We start from the raw sequence: 22,203 nt of genomic DNA, 5'->3' as shown, positions 1-22,203 counted from the left end.
TAACCCTTTAGTGTTCATTTATTTATTTTAATAAAACAAATTTTAAAGCATACCAAAAGTAGGAGAAACAATTACAACTGAGATCTCTACATTTCCGCTGTATGCTTATGATAGGCACATATCATTTAACAACAGGTAGTAAATAAAAATTGTAAAATAGTTTCCTTTACTCTTAAAATCAAAGGTAAACTGGTACATGAAGTTCAGAAACAAAAGTAAAACATTTAACAAAAAAGATGTGTGAACATATAAACATATTCTAATGACTGGAAATCAATTTGATTACCTTGTTTAAATGCTCACTGAGTTAGCTACTTCCGTTCACAATGGTATTGGTCCATTACTGTACATTTTTCTTTCAAATTCAAACCAAGAGTTGTGGTCTGTACATGACAAGAACATTGCATAGATTACTATTCACTGTACATTTTTCAGCAACTGGATTCATATTGAAGCCTCTAAAGCACAAATGGTACTTTAGTTAATGCAGTACTGCATGCTCCACCCTAGGCACTTGATATCTGCCATAATTCAATGTTATTTTAGCATTCTCACTGGTCTGTAAACACAATATTTCAAACCACAAAGAATGCTGTTTATTGTAGTTGTAATTGTAATTTAAGCATTAGAGACACTGCTTTTATTGAAACATACATCACCACAAATGTAAGAGTAACAATGTTTGCTGTTCTATGGGAGACACACACAGTTATCCCACATAGATGTCTCTGAGAGTGCATCATACTTCAGGACAGGACAGTTATGCTCAGGGCTCAATCCAGTATCTGTAGACAGAATAACCCAGCATTGAAGTACACTTACTAGAAATTTTGAAATGTCACCACTAGAGTCATGTTGCTTTTACGTCAATATGTAATGTCGGGTCCCACACATCATCACAATGAGATAGGCAGCAAGGAAATGTCCTTGGTGTGACTCAGCAGGGGACAGAACCCAGAGTCTTTCGGTGACAGGGTAGCCACTGACTCAGCAAGAGGGCTGCTGCAGCAGGGGACAAATCACAACAATCAGACTAAATAGGAAATGCATCTGCATGGGAGAAGTCGCTGTAATCAGAGTATGATATGTGTCTACGTGGCCCTATGTTTTAGGTGGAACAATGGGGTTCACCCAAGGTTACTTTTACAATATAATAGACAGTCAGCGTGTCTGCCCTGGATAGGCATAATTTCATATTGAAAACGTTTGGAACTTGTTGGTGCTATAATAACACCTGTTATGTGCAACTGCCATGTGATTCTGAGAAGTGATATCGTTATATTCCTGTATGTAAAGCCAGGGAGAAAGGGCAAGGCTTCAAATTAACTATTCTGACTGATTATGTTACTATAGCATTTTAAATAAATCAGAAATTAATTAATCTACGGATCACCAGTCTATATTAGAGGTTTCTAAGTTTTTTTAAAAAACACAAAAGTTAAAAAAACATCTGCTCCTTTTGAATATCACCAATCTTAATCCCAGGCTGTGTCAGACAGATAGCCATACCTTTTGACTTGAAAGGACAACAATGTGCAGTTAAACATTTCACCATTGACACATTAGAATCCCTTCTTCCTCTGTTCCATGAAAGCTAAGGATACTGATACTCCCACCAGCTACCACAGAATCTACAACTACACAACAAGCACAAGGGAAAGAAAAACCTACTGGACAAGACATTCTGTTCCAATTGCCTAATTCCATTTTACTCTGAATGATACCTGCAGAATTTATGGCCTAGAAACAGAAGTTTTAATTTCTGGCCAAACTATCAGCTTGCTATTTCATAAATTGACCATTGGGTACCCATAGCTACAGTAGGATTTCACAGTTTTCCTTTACTTCTTGCTTCGGTAGTGAGCAGCCACCACCAGGTAGCTGTCAGGGGTGAGGTCCTTGATACTGGGCGACTTGTTGGCCACGGGTGAGGTCTTGCCCTCCGCACGGGAGATCTGCAGCATGCGGCAGGGATCATGCTTCAGCAGGTAGCTCTCGAAGGTCTCCCAGCCACCCCCAACCCGAACCATCACATGCTTGTTATGCAGCATCTACAGGAGGCAGAGACAGGGAGGAAGGGAGGAAGTTGAGATATGATGATTGTTTCACTGAATGTCAATGCATGGAACATCCTTCTGTCTCTATTGCATGACCCTACCAGATCATGTAGTAGAGGCAGGCTTTTGGGTTACTCAAGTCTGGCTTGATGTAATGCTGAATACTCTCCTGACTGTACAAAGTAGGAGGCCAGACTGAAATAGCTGTTTTTATGGTAAAAATCAGAAGGACAAGCCTGACCATAAAACATTGCCCGTTTTTAAGGACAAGCCTGACCATAAAACTATATCCAATATATATCTGCCCTGCAGCTGACAAACTGCAAATCACTTCCTGTAACAAGGGGCACAGTGGCTGGTGAGAAAAGGAAAGGAAGATATTTGACTCACTGACGATTATTCATACATGTCGAATACAGTGTAGTCAGAAAGGGTTGTGCAATGTCTCCAGCCCAATGTGTTTTGATTAATGTGTCCATTGGTGGGGCAAATTATTCACAGGCTACAACCATGCAGCAGCCATACCGCCATGCACCCTGCTCTTGCTGAATGGCTGAAGCTAAGAAAGTGTGGGCTTGGTTATTACATGGGTGGGAGACCACCTGAGAAAACTAAGTTGCTAGAAGTGGTGTTGGTGGGCCAGCAGGGAGTTGAATAAATCCCTGAGAAGTGAGGGGGACACTGTGCTGTTGGAGATGTGTCTTTCGGATGAGATGTTAAACCAAAGTCCTGACTCACTGTGGGCATTAAGGCCCTGTGACTCAGAGTAGGGGGTTCCCTGATGTCCTGGCTAGATTCCCAGCCTGGCTCCTAATCGTCCTCTGATTTAATTGGTCAAAAGAATTCCCTCTCTCTCCACCATAGCTAATGTGTGGTGAGCATTCTGGTGCAAAATGGCTGCCGTGTGTCACCCAGGCAGGTGTTACGCATTGGTGATGGCTGAGGTGAGTTCCCACCCATCACTGTAAAGGACTTTGAGCATTTGTAAAAGTGCTATATAAGTGCAATTATTCATTCATACCGTTCCTGGTATTGGAACCTGTGAAATCTCTGTGACTTTTCTTCTGTAGCCTGTGGGCATGGGCATGTTCAGATGTTTGGTTCACTTTGGGCTGAAGGGTGAGTCAGACTCAACTGTCTTACAACACAAGGTCTCAGTTGTAGTTCTGCTTGGCCACTCTTTCATTCTGTCTGAGAATACGATCAGATACTTTTCTAAACTGAAACAACTTTTCAATTCTCAGTTCAGCCATTACATGCTAATGCAGAACCAGCTGGGAAATGTACTTATGGCTCACCATGGCAATGTCTGGCGCTTCCTGGAGTATAGTAAGTATTACACTTTTTAATACTTAAATCATGTCATAGTAAAGAGTAAATAAAATAACAGCATAACATTTGAGCATTGCCATATAGAAATTAGTAGGCTGAAAGAATCCCAGAATTTATGCAATTATCTGCAGAATATTGGTTAATCAATCACAACAAGATTGATATAATAGTCTGAGATCTCGCCAGCCCTGCCTAAATCAATACCACTGCAGAATCTAAATGATGGTTTCCTCTGGGGCTGATGCATAGCTGTGTACAACTCCTCGCTGTAGCCAGATCAGCTCAAGCCTTTTTCTGGAAAAGTGTGCGTGATGTTACAAGAAGTTCAGCATCACAAAAAGGCTTCAGCAGAGCCATTCTGTAAAATCATTGGTTAATGAAGTTATTGTGATGAGCAGGGGAATCTGAAGAAGTTAGCTAGCTATTTTGGCTCTGGTCTAGACCATGGTAGAATGCAGCAGAGCCACAGTTAAACCAAACCCTTGAATACACACATAGATTATCCAGCCAGAGGTTACTAAATGTTTTTCATGACCTATCCCTTCTTGCCTATGTAAATGTCAATGGAATTTATTACATACATACATTTTTGTGTCTTGCCTCAACCCTTCCCACAACTCAATGTTCCTAATCACAAATGTAATACTACCTTATGACTGTGGGGTTGAGTTTCACAATGTATGACAATATTTCTGTGTCTTTGTTTAAACAAACTGACTGTGTATGCATTTGTGAGTGTGCGTGTGTATGTGTGTGTGTGTGTGTGAGAGAGAGAGAGAGAGAGAGAGAGCACATACTGTATGTGCGTCTGTGTGTATGCATGTGTCTGCATTTAATTTTCAATGACATTTTCCACAGTAGGATGGTGAGAATGCAGGAAAGCATAAACTGGAATATTTTATTTGGTATTATGGTGACCTCTGTTGGCCAAATGTGTAATTACATGAGGAATATGTTGCTACTTCAGCTTTGCCATTGTGTTAGCAAATGATTACATTATGTGCATTCTGGGAGCTCACATAGCTCAACAGGGTGTGCAGTGTGTCTTAAATGGAGGTGGATTTTTTATGTTTAATTCACTAATGTACAAAATGCAATTTTTACACATTAAAACAGGATTATGGTATTCTTGTATGTTACATGTCATGGTATAGCCTGTGCGTATAGTTGGCATTCATATAATTGGTCATTATTTAACCATTCCCATATAAATTATTGAAAGTATAATGCTCAAATCAAGATGACATTAATGTTCACTGTGGAAGGTACTGATATCTTCCATTTCCTTCCTCTGTGCTTATTGCACAGGTCATGTGGTTCACAGAGATTGCTAGACATGCTCCCCACAGAAACAGGCCTGCCCACCCTCCCTGGTCTGATCCATTCTTTTCTGGATGTGGGAATCTTGGGACTAATTACCATCTCATTAAACATTTACAGTCCTGCCTGTCTTTGATCAGTAGCTCCCATAGCACGTCAAGAGCCAGGATGAGATTGCCTCTTTAAGAACTTATCAAGTCACACGAAAACTGCTTCACTCCCTAAACACACACACACACACACACACACACACACACACACACACACACAATGTATATCATATACATAATATACAGTCACACAAAAATAAACAGGCAGATACATGTTATTTTAAAATACCATAACCATGTAGAACAAAAGTCTTCTTTGATATGACTATGTTTTATAAATATATATATATATATATATATATATATATATATATATATATATATATATACATTTGATTTATGCTGCACCTTTCAAGCAAAAAGCACAACGTGATTTCCAGAACAGATAAAATAATAATATGTAAAATTACAACACAAGGAAACAATAAAAGCAGCATAAAAGAGAAGAATGAACAGCAAAATAAAATAGTAATACAGAAAAAGGCAATACAAAAACACAAAGAATAAAACAAGGAAAGATATAAACACAGTAAAAGTTAGGCACAATGAAAAAGGAAAAAGAAATGTTAAAACCCAGCGATTAAAGGGAAAAGCACTGTGAATATCTGTCAGTCATTACAGAAGGCAATTTTGTAAAAATAGATTTTCAGGCTAGTTTTAAAAGCAGAAACTGTATCAGCGGACCTAATATCGTATGGAAGGCTCTTCCAGAGCCTAGGGGCCATTACAGCAAAGGCTAGATCTTGATTTTAATTTAGACTCTTCAACAGCCAAAAGTCCATGGCTGGCAGACTTGAGAGGCCTCTGTAGACAGTAAGGATTTTAGTTGATATTAACAGGTTCCAAACCATGTAAAGCCTTGTATGTAATTCATAAAACTTTAAAATTGATTCTAAAAGCAACAGACAGCCAGTGCAGCGAAGCCAGTTTTGGAGTTGTATGGAAAAACACTTACTCCTTAAAATGCTTACTCCTTAAAAAAACACTTACTGGTCAATCACCTAGCGGGGAAATTTTGTATGGTTTGCAGCTGAGCTACAGCGTGACGGTGAAAGGCATGTAAACAAGGCATAAATGCATGAATCATTCTTTCTGTGGTGCTAAAAGACAAAAATGCGCTGATTTTAGAAATATTCTGTGGCAGGGCTCGGTTTGCGGGAGGAATTCAAGGCAATTAGAGGTTAAGTAGGCACACACCTGGATGATATTACGAATCAATCCATGATTTAAAAGTGTGCTTCTTCCCACAGTAGGTGTCTGAGACCGGGGATCCCATACGACGAAGAGAGAGAGCCCGAGCCCGACGCATATAATTTCATTTATTTTGTCTTTGTTATTTTAGTTTATTGTTTTTGCCCAGATCCCGTGAAGTTTTTTCATTTGTGTTTACCGATTGCTTTCTCTCGCTCAAAATAAAAGCCGGAGAAATCCAGAATTTCCACATCTCCCTGTGTCCAGCTCTTCTGTCCCTTCCAGGGTAGTCACGGCGTGTGACATATTCCTAAGATGGTAAAAACATCCCTCAACTGTATGTTGCTCAAAGTCTAAATTACAGCCAAATATTACACCTAGGGGCGACATAGCTCAGGAGGTAAGACCGATTGTCTGGCAGTCAGAGGGTTGCCGGTACAAACCCCACCCTGGGCGTGTCAAAGTGTCCTTGAGCAAGACACCTCTAACCCCTAACTGCTCTGGCGAATGAGAGGCATCAATTGTAAAGCGCTTTGGATAAAAGCGCTATATAAATGCAGTCCATTTACCATTTACCTAAATTCTTAAATGCAGACTTGATGTTTAAAGCAAAGAGACCAAGAAATGGATATAATTGTCTGGCTATGTGTTCAGGGCCAACGATAAGGACTTCTGTCTTGTAAGAATTTAGTTTTAAAAAGTTCTGTGGCATCTAGTTTTTAACTGCTGCTAAGCAGTCATGTAGAGTAGCTAACTCCTTCAAATCATTTGGCTGGGTATTATCTGCATAGCAATGAAAAGAGATATTATGATGCTGCTTAATATAGCCGTGAGGTAGCATATACAAGGAAAACAGTGCTGGTCCAAGAATAGAGCCTTGAGGCACGTCACATCTGACCACCAAAGTTGTAGATCTAAAGTCAGCAACTGACACAAAGAATTGCCTGTTTGATAGATAGGGAGAGAACCAGCCCAGCACAGTCCCAGAGATACCAACCCATTGACTTAATAATACCCATGAGAACGTGGTCAATGGTGTCAAAGGTCGCACTAAGGTCAAGCAACACAAGAACGGAAAAGTGTCCTGTATCAGCAGCCATCAATAAATAATTCAGTGCTGTACAGCTGGCGAAAACCAGATTGAATTTTTTTGAAAGATGTTGCTGCTATTGATCACATCTAAGAGTTGTTCTGAAACAACTTTCTCCAGAATTTTAGAAATAAAAGATAACTTAGAAATAGGTCTAAAAGTTCCTAAAACAGAGGGATCGAGGCCAGCTCTTTTCAACAAGGGCTGAACACAAGCCATCTAAAAATAGTCTGGGACACATCCAGAAGAGAGAGAGAGGTGTTAAAAATAGACAGCAAACTGGAGCCAATTTCCTCCATAAGAAGTTTTGTGGGAATGCTATCAAGGGGACTGGAGGATGGCCTCATATGTGACACGATCTCTGCATGCATGGAGATGGCTTAAGCATGGTTTAAAATGGGTAAACAAATTAGGACAAGGGCATGGAAGGTCTGCAACTGAAAGGAGTAACTTGAAATGGTCAATTTTGTTAACAATAAGAACTTTTCACAATCAGCAGCAGATGAAGCAGAAGCAATATGGGGTAGGAGAATTTATGAGTTGTGCGGGTTTGCGGAGATTAACTGGGAAACTTTACAGTCTCTTGCATCTTTTATTTTATAACTAAGATGATAGTATTTCCTTCATCTGTAAATAATGGACTTGGAGTTTACTGGATTTCCACTTATGGTCAATCTTCCTACATGCCCTTTTATGGATAAGAATATCATCATTAATCCAAGGGGGTGCTTTAATAGTAGACTTTACTGGGTTTTAAAAGGAGCAACAGGATCTAAATGAGAAGAGCATAACTGATTAATACAACTGCACCTCTATGCTCAGTCTTATAATCAATTGTAGTCTGGAGACAGGGTGCGAGAAGCCTGTAGTCATAGAGCTTTGTAGGTGGCAATCCTTTCCTTACTGTCACTTGTCAATCAGCTGTGACCCGACTTTACATGGGCTGGCTCTTGATAGGCGGGTATGGTTGTCTACCCCTCATGACTGCATGGGCTCTCCATCCCTGTCCTAGTAGCTATGCAGCCATATACTACTCCTGGCGGGGTCCCCCCAATACATACTACTGCCACTTTACCCACTGTCTGCTATATTGCAAATTCCCTAATTGCCGTTTCTACCCTCTTCCCCACGCTGCCGGCGGGGCTCTTGCCCGAATCTTCGAGAGTGCTTTGAGAGTCGTCTGGTCTCCCCCACCTCTGCGGTCCAGCCCCTCTTTCGTCATTGCCTCCACCCTGCCCACATCTGTCGCCACCTGCTGTTCCCCATCACTGCCACCCGGCTCCACCCATCATCTGAGCCACATCATAAACCTTGTAAAACTGACTGACATGTTGGTCACCAGTCAGCACCCTGAGCCGGCCAGAGGAGGATGGGTTTCCCCCTTGAGCCTGGTTCCTTCCAAGGTTTCTTCCCATCTGCCACAGGGAGTTTTTCCTTGCCACTGTTGCCTTAGGCTTGCTCCTGTGGGGGCTTAGGCCAGAGTTGTCTGTAAAGCGTATTGTGACAACTGCTGTAAAATACGCTATACAAATACAATTTGATTGATTTGATTTGACAACTTAAAAGGTCATTAGTATCTGAATGACTGGGTAAGTTGTCACTAGTTTCAGTAATAGTGGAGGAAAATGTTCAGGCTGTATGTTCATTAAGAACACGAACGCACACGGAACACTTATGAGGTTAAGTAGCAGCCTGGAAAACAGTGTCAGAAATGAGACACTGATGATCAGAGACAAAGTGGTCTTTCAATGCTACATGTAAAAAAAATCCACATACATTAATGGACAGTAGACACATACAATGCTTTTACATGTACAGACAAAACGATAACTAATATTTTTAGATCGGTTGATCGAACCTAGTCTTAATAAATTGAAAATATATTTAACCTAGTTCTTCATTGCCCTTCAGTAGCAAAATCTAGGACTGTTCTGGATAAATGATGATTGTTGGATTATAGCATATAAACTTGCTTGCTGAGAGATTCAGATATACTGTTTTTTTTCAATATTTTTCTCAGACTACACATACAAAATCATTCTCCTATACCTACTGCTGACTAGCAATGTACATCCCCTGGGCTGGGCACCATGGCAACAGCTCCTGGAAAAAAAGATCTATGAAAGGCTGTTGGTGCATTCTTTCTATTCTTTTTACAAAACTGGCAGTTCAGGCACCAGCATTCCCCAAAGACCCTGCCTAGCCATATATCCTCCTGTCAGTGCCCTCCCCCCATTTCCTTATCAGTGCTAACCCCTCCATTATGGAGCCATTAAGCCCCTGGTAAAACAAGCAGATTTATGGGCATTCCCCTCCCTGTGTTGAATGCTAATGAGCTGATTGAATATTTGAGGGCAGCTCGAGAGTGGAGTGTGAATTTCCAGCTCTTGGTCATTTCAATTACATTGTGATGGAGCTTCTGAGGCCTTATCTGCCTCAGCTGTACATAGGAAGATTAAAATGTCAGGGCTGGCGCCAGGGTCAAGTGTGACAAGATAACAAAAGGCGGGGATGGAGGGGAGGTATATGTTGGGGATGGGGGTGGATTTTCCTTTATAGAGAAAGCCAGTGTGTGACATGACATGTATCAACTCTTCAAATCTTCTGAAGTGACTAAAGTATAATTTAAAGTGGCAGAAACAATACCCTTTGCTTTGGACACACACCCTACAAACTGAGCTGTTTGTGCAATACACTGACATACATAATTTAAAATACCATTTTAAACATTTGCATTCCTGAATAACTACTGAGTTTCTTACATTATTTCAAGCCACACTTCCAAGAAAAACATGCTTAGTTTTCTTGTGTGTGCTGTCAGCAAGTCCAAGCTTACCACTCACACAAGCCCTTCACTGTTGACGACCACTTACTACAGGTTTACTATAACAGACCAAGAGCTGTCATTGGTTAGGGACCACTCGCTACAGTCTGAACTGTGCTCACTGGACCCTCTGGAACCTCACAACCCCAGCATGCTTTAGCCCACACCAGCTGGGACGGTCTTCCTGACATCATCAACCCCTGCCAGGAGAAAATCCCTGCATTTGTATTCAGCTCACGTTTTCCTTTCAATCGTCTGCCAGGGTACTCTCTGGCGTCTTCCGTGAGCTGGATATTAACTCGTCTTGTCCTAGCTTTCTGAGAATGTTAATGCTGAGGTGTTGAAACCTGAGCATCCTCCAATCGATGTCAAGTTTTGCTTATCAAACCAAATCGGTGAGAATTGAAGCCGATAAAAACAAGTCTATGTATGTGTCATGGCAAAATCTTCCCCAGCCTAAAATATTACCCCTGCACCACTGAAACAGCCTTGAAAGAGAGGTGTTTCCCTTCTATGGAATGGAGCTGTGTCACCTCCAGCAATGCAATATCATGAAACATTTATAAGCCTCTTTTATAGATCAATCAGAGGGGACATTAGCAGGTCAGTGTTCCCATGGAATGATGTGTACCCTGAGGCTCTGTGATTGGGGAACATAATGAGCTTTCCACAGAAAGGGATTTTCAATCACGCTACACAGCCCAGCTGGGAACCAGGCCTGAACAATGACAGCTCCCTCTACAATGTGCACAGGTGAAGGCATTAACTACCGTGAGGCCTAAGGCTGGATTGGCCGCCTCCCACAAGCCTGCAGTCTGGACCAGAGGTCCCAAGGTCTTTGGTGTTCATTTCTCTCCATCAGCTGGCGCTAATGCTTTTCCTCCTAGCCTAACCTCCATGGTTGTCTCCTTAAGGACATGCCCAGCCTGTCTTTGTAACCCTAGGGCCCTCTGGTACATGTCAATAGACAGGTTTTCCTGCTGATGCTTGACTTGCCATTAATTTCCACAGAGGGTCACCAAAGTTGGAAATCTGAATGATTCAGCGTTCTTCCTGAAAGATCAGGCACATAACAAATTGGCGTACTAAACATAGCAATACGGTAGCAATCACTTGCAGTATTAACTTTACATAAACCCATCTCTGGGTCATTTTCAATCTAAGGCAGCAGGATTGGTCTCACAAAATCCACAGTCAGAATGTCTCACAAAATCTGTGCCATCTGTGTCATTAATCAGAAGCAGCCCGGAGGAGACCAATGTTCTGATTGAGACATTGAGCCATAGCTCATTTCTGATGACAGATGTGTCATCAGACTCAGGCGGGTTCGTTTTCAGGCAAATAAGCCCAATTAAGTGCAAATGATTCCAATGGAAATGTGTACAATTGAAAAGACTGCTTTCTCAGTGATGCATCAAACAAATGCACACAAAGGTTAGCCTGCCAAAAATACACAGGAAAATGACAAGTTTTGTCATTTATTTATCACAGTTCCCAGATAACTCACATCCACAGTATCAGATTTCTCCCTCTGTGGCTCTCCATATTACTGATAGTCTACGACCCTCATTGTGGATGAGCCCATACATGCCAAGCTGCTTCATGCCACAGCCTTTGACAGAGAAAAAAGATGACATCAATGACATATGCAAATTACTCATGAGCAAGACCCCAATCATCAGATCAGAAAGACTACATAAGCAAAGTCCCCTTCAGGCACAGGACTGCAATTGATGACTGATCCTCACAATAACACAGCACCGTACTAATCACTGATTAAATTCCAACATCCAGACTTCTACAGGCAGGGTCTCCAGTGCTTCAAAAGACTGATATAGTTTTGTAAATAAAATACTGTGAACTTGTGCTTTCCAGCCTGGCCTTGATCTTAATGTCATTACTTCAGTCTGGGTTTCTAGGCCGTTTCCACTACAATCTTTTAGGTTTTAATTTTACACTGCATATGCATACTCATATATTGTATGTATGAGGCACAGTATATAATGCATTCAGAAACAGTGATTTCTGTAATAGATTATCTTTGGAAGAATGATGAAATATATAAAGGCAAATAAAATTTGGTTTCAAAAAATATTTGCCAAGTTTTGATTAGCACTTGAGTGAAACATTAGGTGGTGAGATAATGTAGTTTTCCATCTCTTTTTTAATGTATGGATTTACCACCTGAAAAACTGAATGAACTCAACACTATTTCACAAGACCAAATTGTATACTTAGGAGGACAGACTATTGTCAGGTTCATGGCCTCTCTTTGTTATGATTTTTTTCTTTCTTTTATGTGCGATTTTTTTACCTAGACTTACTTAATATTTTTAAACATATTAAATATTTATTAATATTAATCTTTATTTGGCAATTTGGCCAGCAGCAAAGGTGTAGGTCATGTATTGTGCAAAATGGTCTGCTTTATGTTAACTTATTTTTTAAAAAGCATGTTGAAAGGGTTGAAATGGTTTCATATAATGTATATTTTCTTCATATATTTCTGAGCTTTGTTCAGAAAGACAAAAATAAAGATATATGTATAAAATATACCCCCTCCCTAGCAATGAAAAAAATCCATTCTCTTCTTTTATATTTTTTTAATTGACCCTTACTACTGAGCCTCCTTTTCCAAGTGACACATCCTGCAGTCTTTTGAGCCCTGAGATGATTACTAAACTGATGACATAATGCTATATTCAGAATCTTACTTAATGAGGAACCCAATTTAATCACACTGTTAATGTCTTTGTGATTGAAATCAATAGCACCTCCTTTGTTAGAGACCAGCACAGAATAAATCAGGCTGAACACTTCTTTTCAAAAATTCAGTGGAAATGTCCAAGGAGTGGCTATAATCAGTATGGGAAATGCATGAACTACAGGAAGTGCCCTTTTGACTGCAGTGAAAAGACATTGTCAGGTACTAATGATTCAGGGCTTCAACTTACAGCTAACAAGGTGCACAGCAGATACATCACAATTTTCATGCTACTGGTTCAGGCGGCAGTGAAAACTGTTTTACCATATTGCCTACAGACATCATGCACAGTATGTTCAATGAGCTCCATAATGTTTGGGACGTATTGGTTTTGGCTAATTTTTTTTCTTGATTTGGCTCTGTACTGTATAATTGTAGGTTTGTAATCAAAACTTTCATATGTGGATACAGTCAAGGAAGCCATTATGAGGCTGAGAAAGAAATAAAAAAACAGTCAAAGAAATAGGCCAAACTTTAGGCTTACCAAAATGAACTGTATGGAACATATTTAAGAAGAAAGACAGCACTGGTGAACTCAGTAATCACAAAGGGCAAGGTAGGCCTAGGAAGACCTCTACAGTTAATGACGAAATAAGTATCTCTCCCACTCTCTCCCACTCTCTCTCTCTCTCTCTCTGTTATATACGTGCACACACACACACACACACACACACAAACTCTCCTGTATGCAAATAAAATTTAAAACAAATAACATGATTCGCAGATTTAGTACCTTACAACACAAAAAGCCAAAGAGACTAAATGAAATGCAACAATGATGGAGCAGGAAGATTTAATTACAGACAGTGAATATGCTGTCAAACAAATAACAGCCAAGACACAGGTCCACGCAGTACTCTAACCTGCTAAAATTATGTGAACCGCTCCTGTGTCACAAACAAATAGCTGCTGGCGTCATCCATTTTTGAAAGGTATCCTTAGAATTCTATTTATTTGTGACAAAAGAGGAGAGCTGTGCCCTCATGCATCAACCTCCATGCTACTCTGAAAAGCATAGTCCTTTGTCCTGGGTTGCTGAGCAACGCTGAAATAGGGGGAAAAACTGGCTAGTTTTTAATCTCAAGGTTGATAACAAAGATGTATTTTCTTTGAAAAGGATTTGCAGCATATTTAGAAAATATGGTATAGGCCACCACTTCAAGTCAGTTGTGTATCATGAAACATGATTATGCTGCAGGCAAATGTATATTTTCCATATTGCAGATTATTGGCTTAGCATAATTTGATATGCAGTGTACAGTAAACTATTGAAAATTAAGCGTTGTTCATGGTGTTCATAGTGAGTTCTAGTTGCCCGATTTTGTGTTTTTCTAAGGTTTAAGTTTAAGATTGCTTCTGTGGAGAATTATGTACAGATCCTTAATGGGACGGGGCTGAATTTAAAATATGAAACTCAACTTCCTTCAAACTTTAACCTAAAAGAATCCCACAATACTGTATACAAGTATGGAAATTTATAGCAAAAATAAAACAGAAAAGACTATTCTTTAATAATTCATGGGCACAAACCACAATAAAAAGTTTCACAAATAATAATTTTTTCCCAGAAAAATCAAGAATGACAAATATTTACACCCGTTATCAGCACTTTGTAGTTCCTCCCTTGGCCATTATAGTAGCCAGTAGTCACCTTCTGTAGTCTTGCACAAGGATATGGAACTGCTTGGGGGAATGCTTAACCATTCCTCCATGCAGAATTGTTCTAGTTATGTCATATTCTTGGGGTGATATTCACAGATTGCTTTTTGATTTCAAACCACAAATGTTCAATAGTATTCAGACCTGGAGACTGAGGTGGCCACCTCACGGCATTGATTTTGTGCTCTGTGAACCATTTCTTAGTTGCTGTGGCAGTATGTGTTGGGATCGTTATTCTATTGGAAAGTCCATCTGCGGCCACTGTGTAACTTTCTGGCAGAGGGAACAAGGTTTTTGAACAAAATATCTTGGTATTCATGGTTCCATCTGTTGTCACAGTGGTCCCAGGGGCGATGATGCAAAACAACCTCGAAGCATTAAACATCCACTAGCATGTTTCGCCATAGGCATGAGGTGCTTTTCAACATTACTTGCATTCTTTGGATGCTAAACATATTGTTTATGTGCAAGACCAAAAAGCTCAACTTTTCTTTCATCTGACCACAAGATGGGTTCCAATTGTAGTTCAGATGTAGTTTGGTGAATTCAAGATGTATTTTCTGTGAATTGTCTTGAGAAGAGGCTTCCTTCCTGCAATTTAAACATCATGGAATGGTACCTTTGGACACCTTGTAACCCCAAGATGCCAGGTTGTTTTGGGAATCTTGAACTGTGCTCCTTGAACTTCTCTTTGAATCTTCAGCTATCTGTCTCACTACATGTGGGGGTAAGATAGACATCTTCTACCAGGCAGGTTAGCCATAGGTTAGTTAACATGGTGTTAAATTTCCTAATAATTGACAACAGTGGAAAGCGGTACCTTCAACTTTTTATCATGCTGATGCTAATATGGATTTTTGTTCCTTGCAATGAATTCAGTTATACAAAGTGAGAAAATAATTGTTTCTTCTCCTCTTCCTTGTTAAAAAAAAGATAAACTTTGGAACTTTCATGGTGAAAATGCAGCAGTGTGACAGACTAAATAGCTAAATTAGCACTTTAGACAAAGCCTGTGGGGGAGACAATGGATTTTGGTCAAATATTGCAATACCAGAAGTCTTATTTTGTCATTTTAATTAGAGCTGTACCAGTTAACATATTAATTGGAGTGATTGATCAATTCAGTTTATTGGAATCTAATTTTAGCTAAAACAAATTTAAATTTCAACTTCGTAAATATATAATGCAGTCATTTTTATTTGGGGAAAGGGAAGTAGTTAAAAATAATCAACATCAGCTTCATTAAAAGCATGACAAATCTGGCCAGTCCTTGCCCATTTAGAGGGTACCCTATTAAAAGCTTTATAACTCCAGATGTGAGCATCACAGAGACTTGAAAAATGGCTTAAATGGAGCATGGCATTTGTACCATTTACAATACTAACTTAGATTATTTCTTCCTAAATTATGAATATAAACTAAAGTGCTACAAATGCAATTGTCTAGGCAAAAAATCCAAAATCTATTTGCTCTTTTTTAGTTTGCAATGAAATACAGAGAGATTGCATATATACAGCCTGTTAAACCCCTTGACCACAAGTGCGTCAAATCTAAGGGTGAATACGCAGAACTACTAAAGATCTATGAAGCAAAGACTAAGCAGTGTACCCAGTGTCTCCAAATCTATCCAAAATGTCACTCTCATGGCCTGCCATAACTACGCGATGCTCCATTTATGCATTGTTGTAAATCACAACATATTCACGTATTTCACTAAAAATCAACTGTTTGACTGAAGAAATTCACTGCATCATTTTCAAGTGGGAATTACAAGCTTTCCATCAGTACAGTAGCTTAAAATATCTAGGGGGTCCTGAAACATATCCAAAGTCTCTCCAAAAATGAATAAAATGCTTTTTGTCCACTATAAAGCATATACACGTGCCCCTTATGAAGGTTTAAGGTAAAACATTGATATCAGATTTAAAAAATAATGCAAAAACATTATCACACTGTGGTACAGTACCTAAATGTGTAATCATTAACTCTCGTATGTTTTTCTGTACTCTACAGTATGTTATGTTTTCTTGTATGGGGATGGGATGACATTAAAGCAATATTCAACCGTCCACCACGTTGGGGGTGCACGTTTTGGCAATGTTCAGTTAAGGTCATATCCGGTACATACATTAAATACAAACTACAAGCAAACCAACAAAGGCTTATGTTAGTGTGAAATATCCTCATTCTAACATACCACTAACCTATTTGAAGACACTCAATTTCAAAAATAACATATATAACCAAAATATTTTCAGCAGTAACACTTAAATTTGGACGATGAAATCTTATCTGTGTTCAGTAGACTAAATAGAGACAGAGACAGAATGAATCCTGTCGCTCCCCAGTTAAAACTTAGCCCAGAAACCAGTATATCAGCTAGGTCTATCTGCAAATATATGCCTTAGCTATGCTCACAATTTCTCAAGAATAATTTTATTTTCCAAGAAATAACGAAAGACAGCGATAAAATTTTGTCAGGTGCAGTGTCTTTTACTGCTACCACAGACTGAATGCGTAATGCAGCTATAATGAGACAAAACCTTCAGTTACGCTGAGCAATAAAACGCTATTCCAAAAGTAAAATTAGACATATTATACATCGTTAGAAAGCTTATTCTGTCACCTATTGGACTGAGTAACTGTTGATCAAGCCAGATTGTAGTACAAAGGACGACAACACCGAAAACAACATGTGTAGTATTACGCACAGCTATTTTAGAAGGTACCCAGGCATCACAAATGAGCGTATATTTCACAAATGGGATTGTCCAAGACAATGTATGACCACTCCGTCTGGAAAAGGACATCTCTACTCGTAAAACCAATGATAAGGTTGCACATTTATTCCATATTTAGTCGCAGATATTGACAGCAGAATGACATGGTGTAATTTTTGAAAAATTCATCTTGTTTATTTCAGTGTTCAGTAAGCAGCATTTTTCACAGCTGTACTGGCATACCTTCGGCTATTGTTGGCTTTACCCCTTTGCTACGACGGAATACAAATTTTTAGTGATAAAGGAATGTTTTCATGTATACCCAGATCGACACTATTGTCCAGTGTGTCATGCATGGGGGGTGTAGTTACAGATGAGACTGGAGGGAGGGGGTGCTTGGTAAATGCATGACCAGCGCGACAATGGTGGCACTGCAAAACTCTGTATTCGGCATAGTTGTCCTGAATCGTCTGCTAATAAAACTAGAACACAGAGTTTGTGTTTTCAACTCATAATTTGGTTGCAGGAGCACAGAATGTCTGAATTGAGCAATCTAGGCATGCTGGCGTCCCGACCACTAGGGGCTTTGCCCTAAGAGTTTAAACCTGTAGCATTGCATTGGTTGTTGTCTTAAAAAGGAGGCATAATAATCCCTAAAGGGGAAGTTACATGGACATCTTGGTTAGGTAATAGGTAGACAGCTAGATGAAAGAGAGAAATGTGACCATAAAAAATCAAGTGGGCCTGCTGTCTGCATTGTAAACAGACCTTTCCATTTAACTGTAGTTTTACTAGTTTACTAGTTGACCTGCAAGCAAGGCATTCATTCACAGCTACTGTTAAAAAAAATTAAAATTAAAATTGTGATGGGCAAACTTCCAATGACCCCTCTGAGTCAGTTAGGCCTGTGAGAGTCGTGTGAGGTTAAGCAAATGACTCTTGTTTTAACCCTCCTGTTCTGTTCATTTTTTAGGTACAGCAAAAATGTTCCCGGGTCAATCCCCATACAGGGGGGGTTTGCAAATACATGAAATGAACCATTTTCATTTAAAATGTTGATTACACTAATTAAGGCCAGTAGAAGAAGTTTCATACTGAAAAAATAATTTTAAGTATTTTTCCTAGATTTTCAAACTTTAAAAAGGGTCAATTTGACCCGCAACATAACAGGAGGGTTAAGTCATCAGCACTGAGTGAATCAGAAATAAACCTCTTTCCAATTCATTACTGTTTGGATTGGATGAAACTGGCAGCCAATTAACATGGTTGAGGACAGGGGGTTAGGAGCGGTCCTGCAACTAGCAGTGGATTTCATGGAATATTTATATAAACATTAGTACATAATTAGCAGGTTTGAAGTTTCCAGATTAATCTACCAAATAATTCAACAGATGGACAAAACATTAAATCAGTTTACAGCCCATGATTTTAATACAAATGCATACAACACAAATGCATTGTAAAATACTGTTTGTGGTAATCAACTATTGTATTGTTGAGGATCAGAAAAATCCTGTATTCCACTTATGTATGACTTCAAATGAAACATATTAAAACTGCTAAGATGTACGCCATATATAGGTGATTCATTCAAGTCAGTAAAAGTTAATCTCAGTACTGGTTTTTCAAATTAATGTTGAGACGACACAATGCATTAGATGCATCGTAACATTTAGGTATGGCTAATTTACAGAACGATCAAGTACAGCGTTATCTAACATACACTTTCTGGCTATGGTTGTGTTGCACAGCCAGTGCTGTTGCATACATGCTGGCTGTAGTGACCCCATTCAAATGTCTCTTAAACCATAAATAACATCAAGTATTTTTATCTCAAGAGGCAGAAAAAATATAAAGGTCAGTGCAACTGAGACAGGCCTGAATATGATTCACTATTTTCCCTTACCATTTAATCACAATTTTTTCAGAACCATTAACTCGTGGAGCTAAAAATGTTCTTCAAAGACAACCCCAACTAATAGCAAAACTATTTGTTTTCGTACGTGCTGTTATTGGTGTAAAATGTTTTATCTACATTCAACCCATCATGTGATGCAGAAAATGTATTTGGTTTATAGGCCCTGACAACACATGTTTAATCCTGTAATCTGAATCTTATATAAAAGTTGAAAATCAATTGCTTACTTGTCCTGTAACATTTCAGCTTTTTCACAACATAAGTTTAACAAACATTGGAGATAATATTAATCAATATATTGCCTCAGTGTCAATCAAAATTTGATGTTACCTTGAAGTCCTGTGTCCAAACTACTTGGTATACTGTGGTAAACATTGTTATTTTAAGTAAGTCCAATTAACATTCAGATACGTAAAGCAATGTTTACAACAACCTCAAAACACGTTGTGAATGTATTTGCATGCAAAAGCAGATGCCATGTTTTACGGATATTTTAAATTGTCACTTTTGCCACATTGTGAGTGTGTAAAAAATGTCACCAACAATGTTTATGAGAGGCAAAATTGAAGTTGTCACATGCAATGTCACACGCCTAAATTAAACTGTGGTCCGAAAATTTACAGGAGACTGAATGACCATTACTGCTTCACTGTTCTGGATTGAATTTTAAGAGAAGATTCAGCTGCAATTTACATAAAAGGGAAATTTTACAAAAAACATTTCCAAACATGAGGTAGTGTTTAAAATAATTAACTATTTAATTAGTTTACTGTATTCTAGAATTATTTATGAATGGTGTGGTCCCGGGTGGAATGTCAGGTGAAGTAAGAGGAAACTCCAGTTGCAGTTACAGCAACATAACAATAGATGGAGCACTGGCATTAAATAATCCATCACTCATAAACTGTGTGCAGCAATTACGGAATATGTTTGAATATTTACACTACATTAATCGAAATAACTAATCACTAATTAATATGACAAGTACATTCCATAGCTGATTAGAATGGAATTGTGTGTAACTGTATTTTTGTCTGCTATCTTGTGAATGCTGCGTACTGCAGCACAAGTGCAGGACGAGTCTGGAGCTGAATGGGTGTAATGTGGTGGTTAATAGAGACAAAAACGTATGTAGGCTTATGTGATAACACAGATTCCCGATAAAAAACCAACCTACCTGAACATTTACAAATAAAAGAATCTGTGGTGTGTATTTGCAGGTATTCTGCATGCTCTGTAAATTCTGTTTGCTATCTCTCTCTCTCTCTTTCCTGACATTATATTCTTACTGTTTTGTGCCCTTGAAATTAGAATCCCCAAACAAATTCAGCCCTTTTATTTCATAGTAATTAAATGCTAGTTATTTTCTCTGCTCCTTTGGACACTTTCATATTAGTTAGACCTGTTGCCGAAACCCTTCCCTTTTGTGGATGTCATGTGACATCTCCACCCAACATCCCCAAAGAATTTCCCCCTCCTCGGCTGCCATGGCAACCTCCTCTGTGCTCTAGCCACAAAACACATACGACGGGTGGAGAAAAAAGGAAAGAGAAAGACAGAGGGAAATGGAGTATCTAAAAAGGGTGAGAAAACAAAACTGCGGGGTGGAAAAAAGATTGAATTCTGCTTTTTGGCACTACTGTCAGTAGGATCCATGTTAGACTAATTCATCAGACTTGCACAAAAAAAAATTCTACATGACAAGAGAATAATGAGTCACAGTCTATCAAGCATTTCCTGCAATATTCCTGAGACTGTGTTAATAACATTTAAATGCATTTTATTTGATTAAGAATTTATGAAGGATATTATGCATCTCAAATTGAAAGCTCTTGGAGCATTCAAATATAAAATTAATCCTCCTACTCATCCAACAGTAAATGTATAAAATGTTACCATTAGTCATAAGAGTATATATCTGAGAATTAAAATATTTGATGTTATAGTTGCTTTTTTCTCAGACTAGTGTGCAATACAATTTTATTTATCCAAGTGGCTGAACTAAGAACCCAATTTTCAACATTATATTTAAATTTATTATATGAATATATATTAGCCTCGTATTATATTGTATTATATGACAATTGTATTCATCTTCATTATCATCATCATCATCATCATCATCATGATGTTGATCATCATCCTCATCAGATGAATCTAACAGCAAAGGGAAGGGAAAAAGATTTTGCAAACATACTTTACTGAAACCACATTTTTTTTTAATCTTCAAAGGCGTGAACCCTAGTTCAGGGTTGCCAAGCAACCAAGATCCCATGAGACAGCAAGGAGCAAGTGCTATTTCAGTGATCTGTATCTGTCACTGTGCTGTGTGCTGCAAGAAACATCCATGAAAGTCTAGTTCCATTTAACAGTGAAGTTAAAAGGACAGAAATTGTACTCATTAGTTTCAGGAGATTCCGGAGATTATATACTGTTAGCAGGCTACATGTAAAAGAGTCAAATGCATCCCTGAAATATGAGATCACATAAAACACTGAAATCAGCTTTTCTTAATTAGCATACAGCTCTAATCTGTTCCAACCATCACAAAAAATGACTGACACTTACACTTATGTTTTAGAAGCTATTGTTCTTGAAAAAAAACACATTTTCTGACACAAAGTACTGCTATTAACAAAATTATCCATTATGTTACATTGATTGCATCTTCATATCATGATATGTTTGACATCTACTGCTTAATTTATTTTTATGACAACAATCATGTGTCAGAAGGCAGACATGGCACTCTTTTATGAGGCCGGAAGGGTTTTAGCCCCATTAGCCAGTAATTGAAACATTGCGCTGTGGAGTTCCTGCCAGTTTCAATGAATTTCCATTTTTACCAAGCCAGTTCAAACATAACCAGACTATATGTCAAATTATAGTTGATCTGCAAATTGCATAATTTAAGCTGAACCAAAAATGGGTGAACATTTTGATTATAATGGGAAGTCTACCAAAACTAAGAAGCTTCCTATTACAATAATAATTCAACTCAAGAATCAACAACTAAAGCAATGTTTCCAGCTAGCTAAAACACAAGTTTAATTCATTATGATGCTCAATATGCAGTATAGTCATAGTGCCTTATGCATAATTATTCACTCAAAATTAAGGATGGTCCTGAAGGTTACGCTACACAGAAATACCGTATGAGATAGCTAGTTTTAAAAATATCTTTGCCATTATATCACATTTGTCTTTGAATTCAAAAT

The 22,203-nt window shown here is 38.6% G+C and overlaps 1 protein-coding gene across 9 annotated transcripts in view; it reads right to left on the bottom strand.

Annotated features, from left to right (window-relative positions):
• LOC118228121 (growth arrest-specific protein 2) overlaps positions 1-22,203 on the bottom strand; it is a 90,272-nt gene continuing 68,069 nt past the window's right edge. For all 9 annotated transcript variants that reach the window (XM_035419422.1, XM_035419425.1, XM_035419423.1 and 6 more), the window contains one exon: positions 1-2,051. In XM_035419422.1, coding sequence (XP_035275313.1) covers positions 1,842-2,051 — 210 coding nt within the window. In that variant the 3' untranslated portion in view covers positions 1-1,841. The remainder of the gene's footprint in view (positions 2,052-22,203) is intronic.

Source organism: Anguilla anguilla, chromosome 5 (genome assembly GCF_013347855.1).
Source record: "Anguilla anguilla isolate fAngAng1 chromosome 5, fAngAng1.pri, whole genome shotgun sequence".
NCBI lineage: Eukaryota > Metazoa > Chordata > Actinopteri > Anguilliformes > Anguillidae > Anguilla > Anguilla anguilla.
The sequence above is the reverse complement of the archived record's forward strand: the minus strand, read 5'-3'. Positions and strand labels throughout refer to the sequence as shown.